Below are 17,675 nucleotides of genomic sequence, written 5' to 3'. Positions count from 1 at the left end.
TCAAACCCAGTGACAAAGTTCTCCACTGTGTCCCCAACGGAGCTGTCCAACCTTATGGTTAGAATGAGAAGCTCCACTTGTCTTCTGGATCCCATCCTATCCAATCTGGTTAAGGACTGTCTCCCAGTTATCTCATCACTCATCACAGAAATCATTAACTCCTCCTTCAGTACTGGTTCAGTCCCCCATACACTTAAACTGGCTGCTGTCAACCCTATCCTCAAAAAACCTGGACTCAACTCTGATAATGAGAAATTTACGCCCATCTCTAATCTCCCTTCTGTCAAAAATACTGGAACATATTGTCGCCTCCCAACTCAAAGCTCACTTTGTCTCCAACGACCTGTTCTAACCATTTCAATCTAGCTCGCTCACAACACAGCACAGAAACAGCCCTCTTTAAGGTGACTAACGACCTCCTCATCTCCTCAGACTCGGGCCACCTTAGCATTCTCATCCTCCTCGACCTCACTGCAGTTGTTGACACCGTCAACCACACCATTCTTATCTCCCACCTTGAATTTTCCCTCAACATCATGGGCACTGCCCTCTCCTGGCTAAATTCATGTCTCACAAACAGACAACAGTTCATCAGCATCAACAACTGCCCCTCCTTCACTGCTCCCTCTGTCCCAAGGCGTCCCTCAGGGTTTGGTGCTAGGTCCTCTTCTGTTCATCCTTTACATGCTCCCCCTTGGTAACATCATAGGTCATCATGGTCTCCACTTACACTGGTACTCCGATGACATCCAGCTCTACTATTACTTGGCTGCTCCCGTTAGGGGTCACCACAGCGGACCATCCGTTTCCATCTCTTCCTGTCCTCTGCATCTTCCTCTGTCATGCCAGCCACCTGCATGTCCTCCCTCACCACATCCATAAACCTCCTCTTTGGCATTCCTCTTTTCCTCTTCCCTGGCAGCTCCATGTTCAGCGTCCTTCTTCTCCTAATATACCCAGCATCTCTCCTCCACACATGTCCAAACCATCTCAATCTTGCCTCTCTTGCTTTGGCTCCAAACCATCCAACCTTTGCTATCCCTCTAATGTACTCGTGCCTAATCCTGTCCTTCGTCATCACTCCCAATGAAAATGCTACGTATATTAGGTTTGGCAAAGAATTTGTGTCGGACACCCTTCCTAACACAACCCTCCTCATTTATCCGGGCTTGGGACTGGCACTAAGAATGCAGTAGGTTGTACATCCTCAGTGGCTGGGTTTCCAGTCTGACCAACTGTCTCACTGAAATCAAATCATGGATACAAGCTAACTTCCTCAAACTAAATTATGATGAATCTGACATGATTGTCATCGGTCCCAATCCCCTTAACAAAACCACTCAAAACTTCTGTCTCTCCATCTGTAACTTGAACCTCGGAATCATTTTCGACAGTAACCTCTATGTTGAACACCTGCTATAACTACTACTACTTTTGGCTGCTCCCGTTAGGGGTCGCCACAGTGGAACATCCATTTCCATCTGCTCCTGTCCTCTGCATCTTCCTCTGTCACACCAGCCAGCAGCATGTCCGTCCCCACCACATCCATAAACCTCCTCTTTGGCCTTCCTCTTTTCTTCTTCTCTTGCAGCTCCATATTCAGCATCCTTCTCCCAATATACCCAGCATCTCTCCTCCACACATGTCCAAACCATCTCCATCTTGTTTCTCTTGCTTTGTCTCCATACCATCCAACCTGAGCTGTCCCTTTAATGTACTCATTCCTAATCCTGTCCATCTTTGTCACTCCCAATGAAAATCTTAGCATCTTCAACTCTGCCACCTCCAGCTCCACCTCCTGTCTTTTCATCAGTGCCACTGTCTCCAAACCATACAACATAGCTGGTCTCACTACCATCTTGTAAAGCTTCCCTTTAACTCTTGCTGGTACCCTTCTGTCACACATCACTCCTGAAACTCTTCTCCACCCACTGCACCCTGCCTGCACTCTCTTCTTCACATCTCTTCCGCACTCATCGTTACGTTTAACAGTTGACCCCAAGTATTTAACTTCATATGCCTTCGTCACCTCTACTCCTTGTATCCTCACCATTCCACTGTCCTCCCTCTTGTACACACATATGTATTCCATCTCGCTCCTACTGACTTTCATTCCTCTTCTCTCCAGTGCATACCTCCACCTCTCCAGGCTCTCCTCAGCCTGCACCCTACTCTCACTACAGGTCACAATGTCGTCCGCAAACATCATGGTCCATGGAGACTCCTGCTTGATCTTGTCCGTCAACCTGTCCATCACCATTGCAAACAAGAAAGGGCTCAGAGCCGATCCTTGATGTAATCCCACCTCCACCTTGAACCCATCTGTCATTCCTACCACACACCTCACCACTGTCACACTTCCCTCATACATATCCTGCACCACTCCTACATACTTCTCTGCCACTCCTGGCTTCCTCATACAATACCACACCTCCTCTCTCGGCACCCTGTCGTATGCTTTCTCTAGATCCACAAAGACACAATGCACCTCCTTCTGGCCTCCTCTATACTTCTCCATCAACATTCTCAAAGCAAACATCACATCTGTGGTGCTCTTTCGTGGCATGAAACCATACTGCTGCTCGCTGATCGTCACCTCTCCTCTTAACCTAGCTTCTATTACTCTTTCCCATATCTTCATGCTGTGGCTGATCAACTTTATACCTCTGTAGTTGTTACAGTTCTGCACATCGCCCTTGTTCTTGAAAATCGGTACCAGTATGCTTCTTCTCCACTCCTCAGGCATCCTCTCACTTTCCAAGATTGTGTTAAACAATCTAGTTAAAAACTCCACTGCCATCTCTCCTAAACATCTCCATGCCTTCACAGGTATGTCATCAGGACCAACTGCCTTTCCACTCTTCATCCTCTTCACAGCTGCCCTCACTTCATCTTTGTTAATCCACCACACTTCCTGATTCACTATCCCCCCATCATCCAACCTTCTCTCTCTCTCACTTTCTTTATTCAGCAGCCCCTCAAAGTACTCCTTCTGCCTTTTCAACACACTCTCCTCACTTGTCAGCACATTTCCATCTCTATCCTTGGTCAGCCTAACCTGCAGCACATCTTTCCCAGCTCGGTCCCTCTGTCTAGCCAATTGGTACAAGTCCTTTTCTCCTTCCTTAGTGTCTAACCTCACTACAGCCATTTCCATCCTTTTCGCAAAATCCACCACCATCCGTCCTTCCACATTCCTCTCCTTGACACCATACCTACCCATCACCTCCTCATCACCTTTGTTCCCTTCAACAACATGCCCATTGAAGTCCGCTCCAATCACCACTCTCTCCCCCTTGGGTACCCTCTCCACCATGTCATCCAACCCACTCCAGAATTCTTCTTTCTCTTCCATCTCACACCCAACTTGCGGGGCATATGTGCTGATAACATTCAGCAATACACCTTCGATTTCCAGCTTCATACTCATCACTCTGTCGGACACTCTATTCACCTCCAGCAAGCTCTTGACATACTCTTCCTTCAGAATTACCCTGCTCCATTTCTCCTCCCATCACAGTAAGAGTTTGGACCCACATCTGATGCTCCTGGCCTTACTCCCCTTCCACCTGGTCTCCTGCACACACAGTATACCTACCTTTCTTCTTTCCATCATATCAGCCAGCTCTCTCCCTTTACCAGTCATAGTGCCAACATTCAAAGTTCCGACTCTCACCTCCACACGCCTCCCCTTCCTCCTCTCCCGCTGCATCTGGACATGCCTCCCCCTCCTCCTCTCCTTTACCCAACAGTAGCATAGTTTCCACCGGCACCCAGCTGGCCAACAGTACCGGTGGTTGTCGTTGGCAACCCGGGCCTCGACTGATCCAGTATGGAAATCTGATTTATGATCCGCATATTTGATTTGGCAAAGATTTTATACCGGATGCCCATCCTGACGCAACCCTCCCCATTTATCTGGGCTTGTGACCGGCACTAAGAATACACTGGCTTGAGCATCCTCAGTGGCTGGGTTTCTATTTTGAACACCACATCAATCAAATCACCAGAACTGCCTTTTTCCACCTAAAAACCATAACTTGTCTCCACCCATCACTGTCCTTTTCTGCAACTGAACCTTTGGTCCGTGCCTTCATCACATCCAGAATTGACTACAGCAACAGCATTCTCTACGGCTGATCACCCAAGTGCCTAAACAAGTGCCAGTACATCCAGAACTCTGCTGCTGGCCTGCTCACCCATCCCATTCCGGTGACCACATCATCCCTGTCCTTCAGAACCTCCACTGGCTCCCTGTCCCAAAACAGATCCAACTCAAAGTCCTTCTCTTCACTCACAAAGACCTCCATAACCAGACCCCCACCTTTCTCACCAACCTGCTCCTCTACCATACTCCTTCCCATAGCCTTCACTCCTCCGACCTCAACCTCCTGTCTCCACCACACAGGACCCAAGCAGCTTACCTCGGCATCAGAGTCTTCTCCCCAGATGCCCCCTCTCTCTCTTTGTCTCTGTCTTTCTGTCTCTGTCTCTCTCTCCTTCTCTTTGTCTCTCTCTCTCTCTTTGTCTCTGTCTTTCTGTCTGTCTCTCCTTCTCTCTGTCTCTGTGTGTGTGTGTGTGTGTGTGTGTCTCTCTCTCTCTCTCTCTGTGTCTCTCTCTCTTTGTCTCTCTCTCTCTCTTGCTCTGTCTCTCTCTCTGTCTGTCTCTCTCTCTTGCTCTGTCTCTCTCTTTGTCTCTCTCTCTCTCTTGCTCTGTCTCTCTCTCTCTCTTGCTCTGTCTCTCTGTCTCTCTCTCTCTGTCTCTGTCTCTGTCTCTCTCTCTTGCTCTGTCTCTCTCTATGTCTGTCTCTGTCTCTCTGTCTCTGTCTCTGTCTCTCTCTGTCTCTCTCCCTCTCCAGTAGGATATATAACCTCTTTCTCTGTGCAGGTTGGCTTCAGGAAAGGTGGAGTCCAGCTCCTGGGGCCTCTTGGAAGAAGAACGCAGCTTGAGGTTCTCCTGTCTGGCCTCCTGCTCACCTCCCTGCTGGCCCTGTTTGGCTGTGCCCTCACGCTGGGAGTCCAGTACAACAGAGGTACACACATGCAGATCAGGGGTGTAGTGCTGAAGTGTCATTCAGGCAGCAGATATGCTGCTCTCTACTGTCAAGAAGGTGTATTACACAAATTGTTTTTAATCCATAAAATGCTTTAAAACCATGTTCAGCCTTATCACTATCTATCTATCTATCTATCTATCTATCTATCTATCTATCTATCTATCTATCTATCTATCTATCTATCTATCTATCTATCTATCTATCTATCTATCTGTCTGTCTGTCTGTCTGTCTGTCTGTCTGTCTGTCTGTCTATCTATCTATCTATCTATCTATCTATCTATCTATCTATCTATCTGTCTGTCTGTCTGTCTGTCTGTCTGTCTGTCTGTCTGTCTGTCTGTCTGTCTGTCTGTCTGTCTGTCTGTCTGTCTATCTATCTGTCTGTCTATCACCGGTGTGAGAATGATTCTTCATTAGCAGCCATAATAGTGTGCCTTGGTGGGGCAGTGCTTGCACCACTGGTGCTGCCTCACAGCAAGAAGGTCCTGGGTTCGATTCCTGCCTGGGGCGGTGTAAGCACTGGGGGAGTTGAATGTTCTACCCAGGCCTGTCTGTGTACAAAGACTGTGTGTACTCTGCATGTTGTGCCCGTGCTCAGGCGGGGTATCTCTAGATGAGGGTCTCTCTGTGGGGAGTTTACATGTTGTCCCTGTGCTCAGGTGGGGTATCTCTAGATGAGGGTCTCTCTGTGGGGAGTTTGCATGTTGTCCCCGTGCTCAGGTGGGGTATCTCTAGATGAGGGTCTCTCTGTGGGGAGTTTACATGTTGTCCCTGTGCTCAGGTGGGGTATCTCTCGATGAGGGTCTCTCTGTGGGGAGTTTACATGTTGTCCCCGTGCTCAGGCGAGTTATCTCTCGATGAGGGTCTCTCTGTGGGGAGTTTACATGTTGTCCCCGTGCTCAGGTGGGGTATCTCTAGATGAGGGTCTCTCTGTGTGGAGTTTGCATGTTGTCCCCATGCTCAGGTGGGGTATCTCTTGATGAGGGTCTCTCTGTGGGGAGTTTGCATGTTGTCCCCATGCTCAGGTGGGGTATCTCTTGATGAGGGTCTCTCTGTGGGGAGTTTGCATGTTGTCCCTGTGCTCAGGCGGGGTATCTCTCGATGAGGGTCTCTCTGTGTGGAGTTTGCATGTTGTCCCTGTGCTCAGGTGGGGTATCTCTCGATGAGGGTCTCTCTGTGTGGAGTTTGCATGTTGTCCCCGTGCTCAGGTGGGGTATCTCTCGATGAGGGTCTCTCTGTGGGGAGTTTGCATGTTGTCCCCGTGCTCAGGTGGGGTATCTCTAGATGAGGGTCTCTCTGTGGGGAGTTTGCATGTTGTCCCTGTGCTCAGGTGGGGTATCTCTCGATGAGGGTCTCTCTGTGTGGAGTTTGCATGTTGTCCCCGTGCTCAGGTGGGGTATCTCTCGATGAGGGTCTCTCTGTGGGGAGTTTGCATGTTGTCCCCGTGCTCAGGTGGGGTATCTCTCGATGAGGGTCTCTCTGTGGGGAGTTTGCATGTTGTCCCTGTGCTCAGGTGGGGTATCTCTCGATGAGGGTCTCTCTGTGGGGAGTTTGCATGTTGTCCCCGTGCTCAGGTGGGGTATCTCTCGATGAGGGTCTCTCTGTGGGGAGTTTGCATGTTGTCCCCGTGCTCAGGTGGGGTATCTCTAGATGAGGGTCTCTCTGTGGGGAGTTTGCATGTTGTCCCCGTGCTCAGGTGGGGTATCTCTAGATGAGGGTCTCTCTGTGGGGAGTTTGCATGTTGTCCCCGTGCTCAGGTGGGGTATCTCTTGATGAGGGTCTCTCTGTGGGGAGTTTGCATGTTGTCCCTGTGCTCAGGTGGGGTATCTCTTGATGAGGGTCTCTCTGTGGGGAGTTTGCATGTTGTCCCTGTGCTCAGGTGGGGTATCTCTTGATGAGGGTCTCTCTGTGGGGGGTTTGCATGTTGTCCCTGTGCTCAGGTGGGGTATCTCTTGATGAGGGTCTCTCTGTGGGGAGTTTGCATGTTGTCCCCGTGCTCAGGTGGGGTATCTCTCGATGAGGGTCTCTCTGTGGGGAGTTTGCATGTTGTCCCTGTGCTCAGGTGGGGTATCTCTCGATGAGGGTCTCTCTGTGTGGAGTTTGCATGTTGTCCCTGTGCTCAGGTGGGGTATCTCTTGATGAGGGTCTCTCTGTGGGGGGTTTGCATGTTGTCCCTGTGCTCAGGTGGGGTATCTCTTGATGAGGGTCTCTCTGTGGGGAGTTTGCATGTTGTCCCCGTGCTCAGGTGGGGTATCTCTTGATGAGGGTCTCTCTGTGGGGAGTTTGCATGTTGTCCCTGTGCTCAGGCGGGGTATCTCTAGATGAGGGTCTCTCTGTGGGGAGTTTACATGTTGTCCCCGTGCTCAGGTGGGGTATCTCTCGATGAGGGTCTCTCTGTGTGGAGTTTGCATGTTGTCCCCGTGCTCAGGTGGGGTATCTCTAGATGAGGGTCTCTCTGTGGGGAGTTTGCGTGTTGTCGCTGTGCTCAGGTGGGGTATCTCTAGATGAGGGTCTCTCTGTGGGGAGTTTACATGTTGTCCCCGTGCTCAGGTGGGGTATCTCTCGATGAGGGTCTCTCTGTGGGGGGTTTGCATGTTGTCCCTGTGCTCAGGTGGGGTATCTCTTGATGAGGGTCTCTCTGTGGGGAGTTTGCATGTTGTCCCCGTGCTCAGGTGGGGTATCTCTTGATGAGGGTCTCTCTGTGGGGAGTTTGCATGTTGTCCCTGTGCTCAGGCGGGGTATCTCTAGATGAGGGTCTCTCTGTGGGGAGTTTACATGTTGTCCCCGTGCTCAGGTGGGGTATCTCTCGATGAGGGTCTCTCTGTGGGGGGTTTGCATGTTGTCCCTGTGCTCAGGTGGGGTATCTCTTGATGAGGGTCTCTCTGTGGGGAGTTTGCATGTTGTCCCCGTGCTCAGGTGGGGTATCTCTTGATGAGGGTCTCTCTGTGGGGAGTTTGCATGTTGTCCCCGTGCTCAGGTGGGGTATCTCTTGATGAGGGTCTCTCTGTGGGGAGTTTGCATGTTGTCCCCGTGCTCAGGCGGGGTATCTCTAGATGAGGGTCTCTCTGTGGGGAGTTTACATGTTGTCCCCGTGCTCAGGTGGGGTATCTCTCGATGAGGGTCTCTCTGTGGGGAGTTTACATGTTGTCCCCGTGCTCAGGTGGGGTATCTCTAGATGAGGGTCTCTCTGTGTGGAGTTTGCATGTTGTCCCCGTGCTCAGGTGGGGTATCTCTTGATGAGGGTCTCTCTGTGGGGAGTTTACATGTTGTCCCCGTGCTCAGGTGGGGTATCTCTTGATGAGGGTCTCTCTGTGGGGAGTTTGCATGTTGTCCCCGTGCTCAGGTGGGGTATCTCTTGATGAGGGTCTCTCTGTGGGGAGTTTGCATGTTGTCCCCGTGCTCAGGTGGGGTATCTCTAGATGAGGGTCTCTCTGTGGGGAGTTTGCATGTTGTCCCCGTGCTCAGGTGGGGTATCTCTTGATGAGGGTCTCTCTGTGGGGAGTTTGCATGTTGTCCCCGTGCTCAGGTGGGGTATCGCTAGATGAGGGTCTCTCTGTGGGGAGTTTGCATGTTGTCCCCGTGCTCAGGTGGGGTATCTCTTGATGAGGGTCTCTCTGTGGGGAGTTTGCATGTTGTCCCCGTGCTCAGGCGGGGTATCTCTAGATGAGGGTCTCTCTGTGTGGAGTTTGCATGTTGTCCCCATGCTCAGGTGGGGTATCTCTCGATGAGGGTCTCTCTGTGGGGAGTTTACATGTTGTCCCCGTGCTCAGGTGGGGTATCTCTTGATGAGGGTCTCTCTGTGGGGAGTTTGCATGTTGTCCCCGTGCTCAGGTGGGGTATCTCTTGATGAGGGTCTCTCTGTGGGGAGTTTGCATGTTGTCCCCGTGCTCAGGTGGGGTATCTCTTGATGAGGGTCTCTCTGTGGGGAGTTTACATGTTGTCCCTGTGCTCAGGTGGGGTATCTCTTGATGAGGGTCTCTCTGTGGGGAGTTTACATGTTGTCCCTGTGCTCAGGCGGGGTATCTCTTGATGAGGGTCTCTCTGTGGGGAGTTTACATGTTGTCCCCGTGCTCAGGGGGGGGTCTCTCGATGAGGGTCTCTCTGTGGGGAGTTTGCATGTTGTCCCTGTGCTCAGGTGGGGTATCTCTTGATGAGGGTCTCTCTGTGGGGAGTTTACATGTTGTCCCCGTGCTCAGGTGGGGTATCTCTTGATGAGGGTCTCTCTGTGGGGAGTTTGCATGTTGTCCCCGTGCTCAGGTGGGGTATCTCTAGATGAGGGTCTCTCTGTGGGGAGTTTGCATGTTGTCCCTGTGCTCAGGTGGGGTATCTCTCGATGAGGGTCTCTCTGTGGGGAGTTTGCATGTTGTCCCCGTGCTCAGGTGGGGTATCTCTCGATGAGGGTCTCTCTGTGGGGAGTTTACATGTTGTCCCTGTGCTCAGGTGGGGTATCTCTTGATGAGGGTCTCTCTGTGGGGAGTTTGCATGTTGTCCCTGTGCTCAGGTGGGGTATCTCTTGATGAGGGTCTCTCTGTGGGGAGTTTGCATGTTGTCCCCGTGCTCAGGGGGGGGTCTCTCGATGAGGGTCTCTCTGTGGGGAGTTTGCATGTTGTCCCTGTGCTCAGGTGGGGTATCTCTTGATGAGGGTCTCTCTGTGGGGAGTTTACATGTTGTCCCTGTGCTCAGGTGGGGTATCTCTTGATGAGGGTCTCTCTGTGGGGAGTTTACATGTTGTCCCTGTGCTCAGGTGGGGTATCTCTAGATGAGGGTCTCTCTGTGGGGAGTTTGCATGTTGTCCCCGTGCTCAGGGGGGGTCTCTCGATGAGGGTCTCTCTGTGGGGAGTTTGCATGTTGTCCCCGTGCTCAGGGGGGGTCTCTCGATGAGGGTCTCTCTGTGGGGAGTTTGCATGTTGTCCCCGTGCTCAGGTGGGGTATCTCTTGATGAGGGTCTCTCTGTGGGGAGTTTGCATGTTGTCCCTGTGCTCAGGTGGGGGTCTCTCGATGAGGGTCTCTCTGTGGGGAGTTTGCATGTTGTCCCCGTGCTCAGGTGGGGTATCTCTAGATGAGGGTCTCTCTGTGTGGAGTTTGCATGTTGTCCCTGTGCTCAGGTGGGGTATCTCTCGATGAGGGTCTCTCTGTGGGGAGTTTGCATGTTGTCCCCGTGCTCAGGTGGGGTATCTCTAGATGAGGGTCTCTCTGTGGGGAGTTTGCATGTTGTCCCCGTGCTCAGGTGGGGTATCTCTTGATGAGGGTCTCTCTGTGGGGAGTTTGCATGTTGTCCCCGTGCTCAGGTGGGGTATCTCTAGATGAGGGTCTCTCTGTGGGGAGTTTGCATGTTGTCCCTGTGCTCAGGCGGGGTATCTCTTGATGAGGGTCTCTCTGTGGGGAGTTTACATGTTGTCCCCGTGCTCAGGTGGGGTATCTCTAGATGAGGGTCTCTCTGTGGGGAGTTTGCATGTTGTCCCCGTGCTCAGGGGGGGTCTCTAGATGAGGGTCTCTCTGTGGGGAGTTTGCATGTTGTCCCCGTGCTCAGGCGGGTTTCCTCCAACATCAAGTAGAACCCCAGAAAAACATGCAGAATGCTCTCCTGTCCTTTCCCTGATCACAAAATGGACGTCCACCCGGAGCTGGTCCCTGGGCGCTGGAGGAAAGGGCCGCCCACTGCTCCCAGCTACCCTGTGAGGAAGGACAGCAGAAGGGACATTTCTCCAGCCACTCTCCCAGCATGTTTGTGTGTGTTGCAGTGTGTAGCTGTTAGACGAGTCGTCTCTCCTTTTCTACTGAGCAGGCTTGATGTCATTGTCACTGAAAGTGTCATTAAAAAGTACAACTTGTACTTGCTAGTACTAGTATTCTGGTATATTGTCAGGCGACTACGTGGAAGTCGACTGTAGACTAAAATGCGAATACCAACACTACATACGTTTGTGTGGTTTTGCTTTGTTCTCTCTGTTTTTGGCGGTGTCGTTTTGGGGAATTCTGGACGTGTCTTTGTCTTTTGTGTTGCGCTGCTGTGGGCCGGGAGAAACAACATTTTGTTTCTTTTGTGTATGCAAGTACATGATTGAAATGACAATAAATGGTCCCTGGTTGCTGACACATGCAGCTGCTGTAGGGGGAAACAGGGGCAGAATACCGGACTGCTGCCTATACTGACGTAATGACAATGACCCGTGGCCTCTATTCAACTTCACTTCCTTGCTGGTTCAGAAGAAAAGTCTTCATCAGCCGAACACACAAAAAAGAAAAGCAAAAGCAAAAGAACTTCATCCGGCATCCAGGTAGCGTAGCGGGCTGTTCCGTTGCCTACCAACACCGGGATCGCCGGTTCGAATCCCCGCGTTACCTCCGGCTTGTCGGGCGTCCCTACAGACACTGTTGGCCGTGTCTGCCGGTGGGATGCCGGATGTGGGTATGATAATGATAATAATGATAATAATAATGATAATGATGATAATGATAATAATAATAATGATAATAATGATAATAATGATAATAATGATGATAATGATAATAATGATAATAATGATAATAATGATAATAATAATAATAACTCTTACACGGCGCTTCTCTAACACTCAAGGGGGCTTTACAATAAACGGGGTGAAACAAGACGACAGATAAACACAACACAGACATACAGGGGTGGATGGGAAGGGGGGGGCAGACATACAGGGGCGGATGGGAAGGGGGGCAGACATACAGGGGCGGATGGGAAGGGGGGGCAGACATACAGGGGCGGATGGGAAGGGGGGGCAGACATACAGGGGCGGATGGGAAGGGGGGGCAGACATACAGGGGCGGATGGGAAGGGGGGGCAGACATACAGGGGTGGATGGGAAGGGGGCAGACATACAGGGGTGGATGGGAAGGGGGCAGACATACAGGGGTGGATGGGAAGGGGGGGCAGACATACAGGGGCGGATGGGAAGGGGGGGCAGACATACAGGGGCGGATGGGAAGGGGGGGCAGACATACAGGGGCGGATGGGAAGGGGGGGCAGACATACAGGGGCGGATGGGAAGGGGGCAGACATACAGGGGTGGATGGGAAGGGGGCAGACATACAGGGGCGGATGGGAAGGGGGGGCAGACATACAGGGGTGGATGGGAAGGGGGCAGACATACAGGGGGGGAAGGGAAGGGAAGGGGGGCAGACATACAGGGGCGGATGGGAAGGGGGGCAGACATACAGGGGCGGATAGGAAGGGGGCAGACATACAGGGGTGGAAAGGGGGCAGACATACAGGGGTGGAAAGGGGGCAGACATACAGGGGCGGATGGGAAGGGGGGGGCAGACATACAGGGGTGGATGGGAAGGGGGGGGCAGACATACAGGGGTGGATGGGAAGGGGGGCAGACATACAGGGGCGGATGGGAAGGGGGGGGCAGACATACAGGGGCGGATGGGAAGGGGGGGCAGACATACAGGGGCGGATGGGAAGGGGGGGCAGACATACAGGGGCGGATGGGAAGGGGGGCAGACATACAGGGGCGGATAGGAAGGGGGGCAGACATACAGGGGTGGATGGGAAGGGGGGCAGACATACAGGGGCGGATAGGAAGGGGGGCAGACATACAGGGGTGGAAAGGGGGCAGACATACAGGGGCGGATGGGAAGGGGGGGCAGACATACAGGGGTGGATGGGAAGGGGGGCTAGGAGAGGGAGAAGTGGCAGCCACACACACACCGCCAGCAGTACTCTCCCACTTTAACACACACAAGAGGGCAAGAAAAACACAAAACAAGAGCAGATGTGTGTGTCCTGGTCGCTGCACAAGCGCCTCCTCTGGTTGGTTAGGGTGTCTGTTCAGGGAGGAGGAGGGTGAACTGGGGGAAATGGCGTGATCCTCCCACACGCTACGTCCCCCTGGTGAAACGCCTCACAGTCAGGTGAAAAGAAGCGGCTGGCGACTCCACATGTGTCGTATACCGAGGTGACGACGTCCCCACCGACACAGCGGCCGGGGACGGGGAGGAACCCCCCATTAAACGTCCCCCCCGACACAGCGGCCGGGGACGGGGAGGAACCCCCCATTAAACAGGCCCGGGGAGAACCCCCCATTAAACGTCCCCACCGACACAGCGGCCGGGGACGGGGAGGAACCCCCCATTAAACAGGCCCGGGGAGAAACCCCCATTAAACGTCCCCCCCGACACAGCGGCCGGGGACGGGGAGGAACCCCCCATTAAACGTCCCCCCCGACACAGCGGCCGGGGACGGGGAGGAACCCCCCATTAAACAGGCCCGGGGAGAACCCCCCATTAAACGTCCCCACCGACACAGCGGCCGGGGACGGGGAGGAACCCCCCATTAAACGTCCCCCCCGACACAGCGGCCGGGGACGGGGAGGAACCCCCCATTAAACAGGCCCGGGGAGAAACCCCCCATTAAACAGGCCCGGGGAGAAACCCCCCATTAAACAGGCCCGAGGAGAAACCCCCCATTAAACAGGCCCGGGGAGAAACCCCCCATTAAACAGGCCCGGGGAGAAACCCCCCATTAAACAGGCCCGGGGAGAAACCCCCATTAAACAGGCCTGGGGAGAAACCCCCCATTAAACAGGCCCGGGGAGAACCCCCATTAAACAGGCCCGGGGAGAAACCCCCCATTAAACAGGCCCTGGGGAAGGGGAGAACCCCCCGCCCCATTAAACAGGCCCTGGTTAAGGGTGCTGATCCGAACCGGGCGTCTGTCAAACCCAGCAAGACGCCCAACACTGCCCCGGCCACCTGCAGAGGGGAGAAGCTCTGCCGCTGTCTCAGCAGAAACCAGTGGTGACCCCGTATGTGGTGGGAGTGTCAGACAAGCTGAGATGCGTATTTTCCAAACACCACATGTCAGCTGCTTTCAAACCCCAAAACACACTGCACCAGAAGCTGGTCTACCCCAGGGATCAGGTCCTCGGCACAAACAGAGCCAGATAGTGTAGCTGTTAAGTGTCGGGAGGATTGTCGTGACTTGTACATCAGGGAAACTAAGCAGACGCTGGCCAAGAGGATGGCACAACACAGGAGAGCTAACACGTCAGACCAGGACTCCACAGTCTACACCACCTACACAGTCTACACCATCTACAGACCAGGACTCCACAGTCTACACCATCTACAGACCAGGACTCCACAGTCTACACCATCTACACAGTCTACACCATCTACAGACCAGGACTCCACAGTCTACACCATCTACAGACCAGGACTCCACAGTCTACACCATCTACACAGTCTACACCACCTACACAGTCTACACCATCTACAGACCAGGACTCCACAGTCTACACCATCTACAGGCCAGGACTCCACAGTCTACACCACCTACACAGTCTACACCACCTACAGACCAGGACTCCACAGTCTACACCATCTACACAGTCTACACCATCTACAGACCAGGACTCCACAGTCTACACCATCTACACAGTCTACACCACCTACAGACCAGGACTCCACAGTCTACACCATCTACACAGTCTACACCATCTACAGACCAGGACTCCACAGTCTACACCATCTACAGACCAGGACTCCACAGTCTACACCACCTACAGGCCAGGACTCCACAGTCTACACCATCTACACAGTCTACACCATCTACAGACCAGGACTCCACAGTCTACACCATCTACAGACCAGGACTCCACAGTCTACACCATCTACACAGTCTACACCATCTACAGACCAGGACTCCACAGTCTACACCATCTACAGACCAGGACTCCACAGTCTACACCATCTACACAGTCTACACCATCTACAGACCAGGACTCCACAGTCTACACCATCTACAGACCAGGACTCCACAGTCTACACCATCTACACAGTCTACACCACCTACAGACCAGGACTCCACAGTCTACACCACCTACACAGTCTACACCACCTACAGACCAGGACTCCACAGTCTACACCATCTACACAGTCTACACCATCTACAGACCAGGACTCCACAGTCTACACCATCTACAGACCAGGACTCCACAGTCTACACCATCTACAGACCAGGTCTCCACAGTCTACACCATCTACACAGTCTACACCATCTACAGACCAGGACTCCACAGTCTACACCATCTACAGACCAGGACTCCACAGTCTACACCATCTACACAGTCTACACCACCTACAGACCAGGACTCCACAGTCTACACCACCTACACAGTCTACACCACCTACAGACCAGGACTCCACAGTCTACACCATCTACACAGTCTACACCATCTACAGACCAGGACTCCACAGTCTACACCATCTACAGACCAGGACTCCACAGTCTACACCATCTACACAGTCTACACCATCTACAGACCAGGACTCCACAGTCTACACCATCTACAGGCCAGTGGCCACTCTTTCAGGGATGAGGATGTACACATCCTTGATAGGGAGGAACGCTGGTTTGAACGGGGAGTCAAAGAGGCCATCTGTGTGAAGAGGGAACGACCATCCCTGAACCTGGGGGGGGGGGGGGCTAAGAGTACATCTGTCACCATCTTACAATGCTGTGATTGCAAACATTCCCCAACCCTCTGTGACTAGGACACATGACCACTGTAACTCTAGTTAACGGCCACGCCCATGTTTGCATAGGAAACTGGTCGTTGGCTTGGGTCGTTATGCCACTGTGTTGTTTATAAGGGTGGGGACACCTGCAGTCAGGTGAGGACACTGTGTTGTTTATAAGGGTGGGGACACCTGCAGTCAGGTGAGGACACTGTATTGTTTATAAGGGTGGGGACACCTGCAGTCAGGTGAGGACACTGTATTGTTTATAAGGGTGGGGACACCTGCAGTCAGGTGAGGACACTGTATTGTTTATAAGGGTGGGGACACCTGCAGTCAGGTGAGGACACTGTATTGTTTATAAGGGTGGGGACACCTGCAGTCAGGTGAGGACACTGTGTTGTTTATAAGGGTGGGGACACCTGCAGTCAGGTGAGGACACTGTATTGTTTATAAGGGTGGGGACACCTGCAGTCAGGTGAGGACACTGTATTGTTTATAAGGGTGGGGACACCTGCAGTCAGGTGAGGACACTGTATTGTTTATAAGGGTGGGGACACCTGCAGTCAGGTGAGGACACTGTATTGTTTATAAGGGTGGGGACACCTGCAGTCAGGTGAGGACACTGTGTTGTTTATAAGGGTGGGGACACCTGCAGTCAGGTGAGGACACTGTATTGTTTATAAGGGTGGGGACACCTGCAGTCAGGTGAGGACACTGTAATGTTTATAAGGGTGGGGACACCTGCAGTCAGGTGAGGACACTGTATTGTTTATAAGGGTGGGGACACCTGCAGTCAGGTGAGGACACTGTATTGTTTATAAGGGTGGGGACACCTGCAGTCAGGTGAGGACACTGTATTGTTTATAAGGGTGGGGACACCTGCAGTCAGGTGAGGACACTGTATTGTTTATAAGGGTGGGGACAGCTGCAGTCAGGTGAGGACACTGTATTGTTTATAAGGGTGGGGACACCTGCAGTCAGGTGAGGACACTGTATTGTTTATAAGGGTGGGGACACCTGCAGTCAGGTGAGGACACTGTATTGTTTATAAGGGTGGGGACAGCTGCAGTCAGGTGAGGACACTGTATTGTTTATAAGGGTGGGGACACCTGCAGTCAGGTGAGGACACTGTATTGTTTATAAGGGTGGGGACACCTGCAGTCAGGTGAGGACACTGTATTGTTTATAAGGGTGGGGACACCTGCAGTCAGGTGAGGACACTGTATTGTTTATAAGGGTGGGGACACCTGCAGTCAGGTGAGGACACTGTATTGTTTATAAGGGTGGGGACACCTGCAGTCGGGTGAGGACACTGTATTGTTTATAAGGGTGGGGACACCTGCAGTCAGGTGAGGACAGCATTTCTCAAAGTGTGTGGTGCCCCCCCCCCCCGTCATGGCTCTGTGCCCCTCGGGGGGGGGGCACAGAGCCATGACGGGGGGGGGCACATGACGGGGGGGGCCACATGACTGGGGGGGGGCCACATGACTGGGGGGGGGCCACATGACTGGGGGGGGTGTAGTGGGGAACTACTGTTTTGATGTTGGAATCTTGTTCACGGTGCAACAACCAACACAACGTGCCTTGATGAGAGCGAGAGCGAGAGTGTGGAGGTTGAGAGGACGGAGGTTGAGAGGACGGAGGTTGAGAGGACGGAGGTTGAGAGGACGGAGAGCTGTTTGACAGGGATGAAAAGAAAGACAGGCGATGCTTCCGAGACAAAGAAGACAAAGCTGACGGACATCAACCAAAAACCAGGTGAAGCCAATATGAGGAAGCCGGTCTTGTTCTTGGGTCCACAGTGAATGTGGTGGGAGGTGAGGTGAGGAGAGAGCGGTGTGAATTTTATGTGTGAAAACTCCGGCAGCCGGTGGTATGAGAGAGCAAACACATGAAGAAGACACTTGGAGACACTACTCCCCAGTCACCTCAGTACGCCGCTCGAGTCCTTGCAGAGAAGACTTGGTGCAGACCGTCAGCAGGAACACTGCTTTGTAAAAGCCGCATCAGCCCACAACGAAGCACTGATGGCGTCACACACACACACACACACACACACACACACACACACACACACACACACACACACACACACACACACACACAGTCACACACAC

The 17,675-nt window shown here is 52.7% G+C and overlaps 1 protein-coding gene across 2 annotated transcripts in view; it reads left to right on the top strand.

Annotated features, from left to right (window-relative positions):
* Positions 1 to 17,675, top strand: part of ece2b (endothelin converting enzyme 2b) — a 164,989-nt gene that overhangs the window by 79,206 nt on the left and 68,108 nt on the right. For both annotated transcript variants that reach the window (XM_056283015.1, XM_056283014.1), the window contains exon 3: positions 4,888 to 5,032. In XM_056283015.1, the coding sequence (XP_056138990.1) occupies positions 4,888 to 5,032 (145 nt within the window). The remainder of the gene's footprint in view (positions 1 to 4,887; positions 5,033 to 17,675) is intronic.

Source organism: Lampris incognitus, chromosome 7 (genome assembly GCF_029633865.1).
Source record: "Lampris incognitus isolate fLamInc1 chromosome 7, fLamInc1.hap2, whole genome shotgun sequence".
Lineage (NCBI taxonomy): Eukaryota > Metazoa > Chordata > Actinopteri > Lampriformes > Lampridae > Lampris > Lampris incognitus.
The sequence above is the reverse complement of the archived record's forward strand: the minus strand, read 5'-3'. Positions and strand labels throughout refer to the sequence as shown.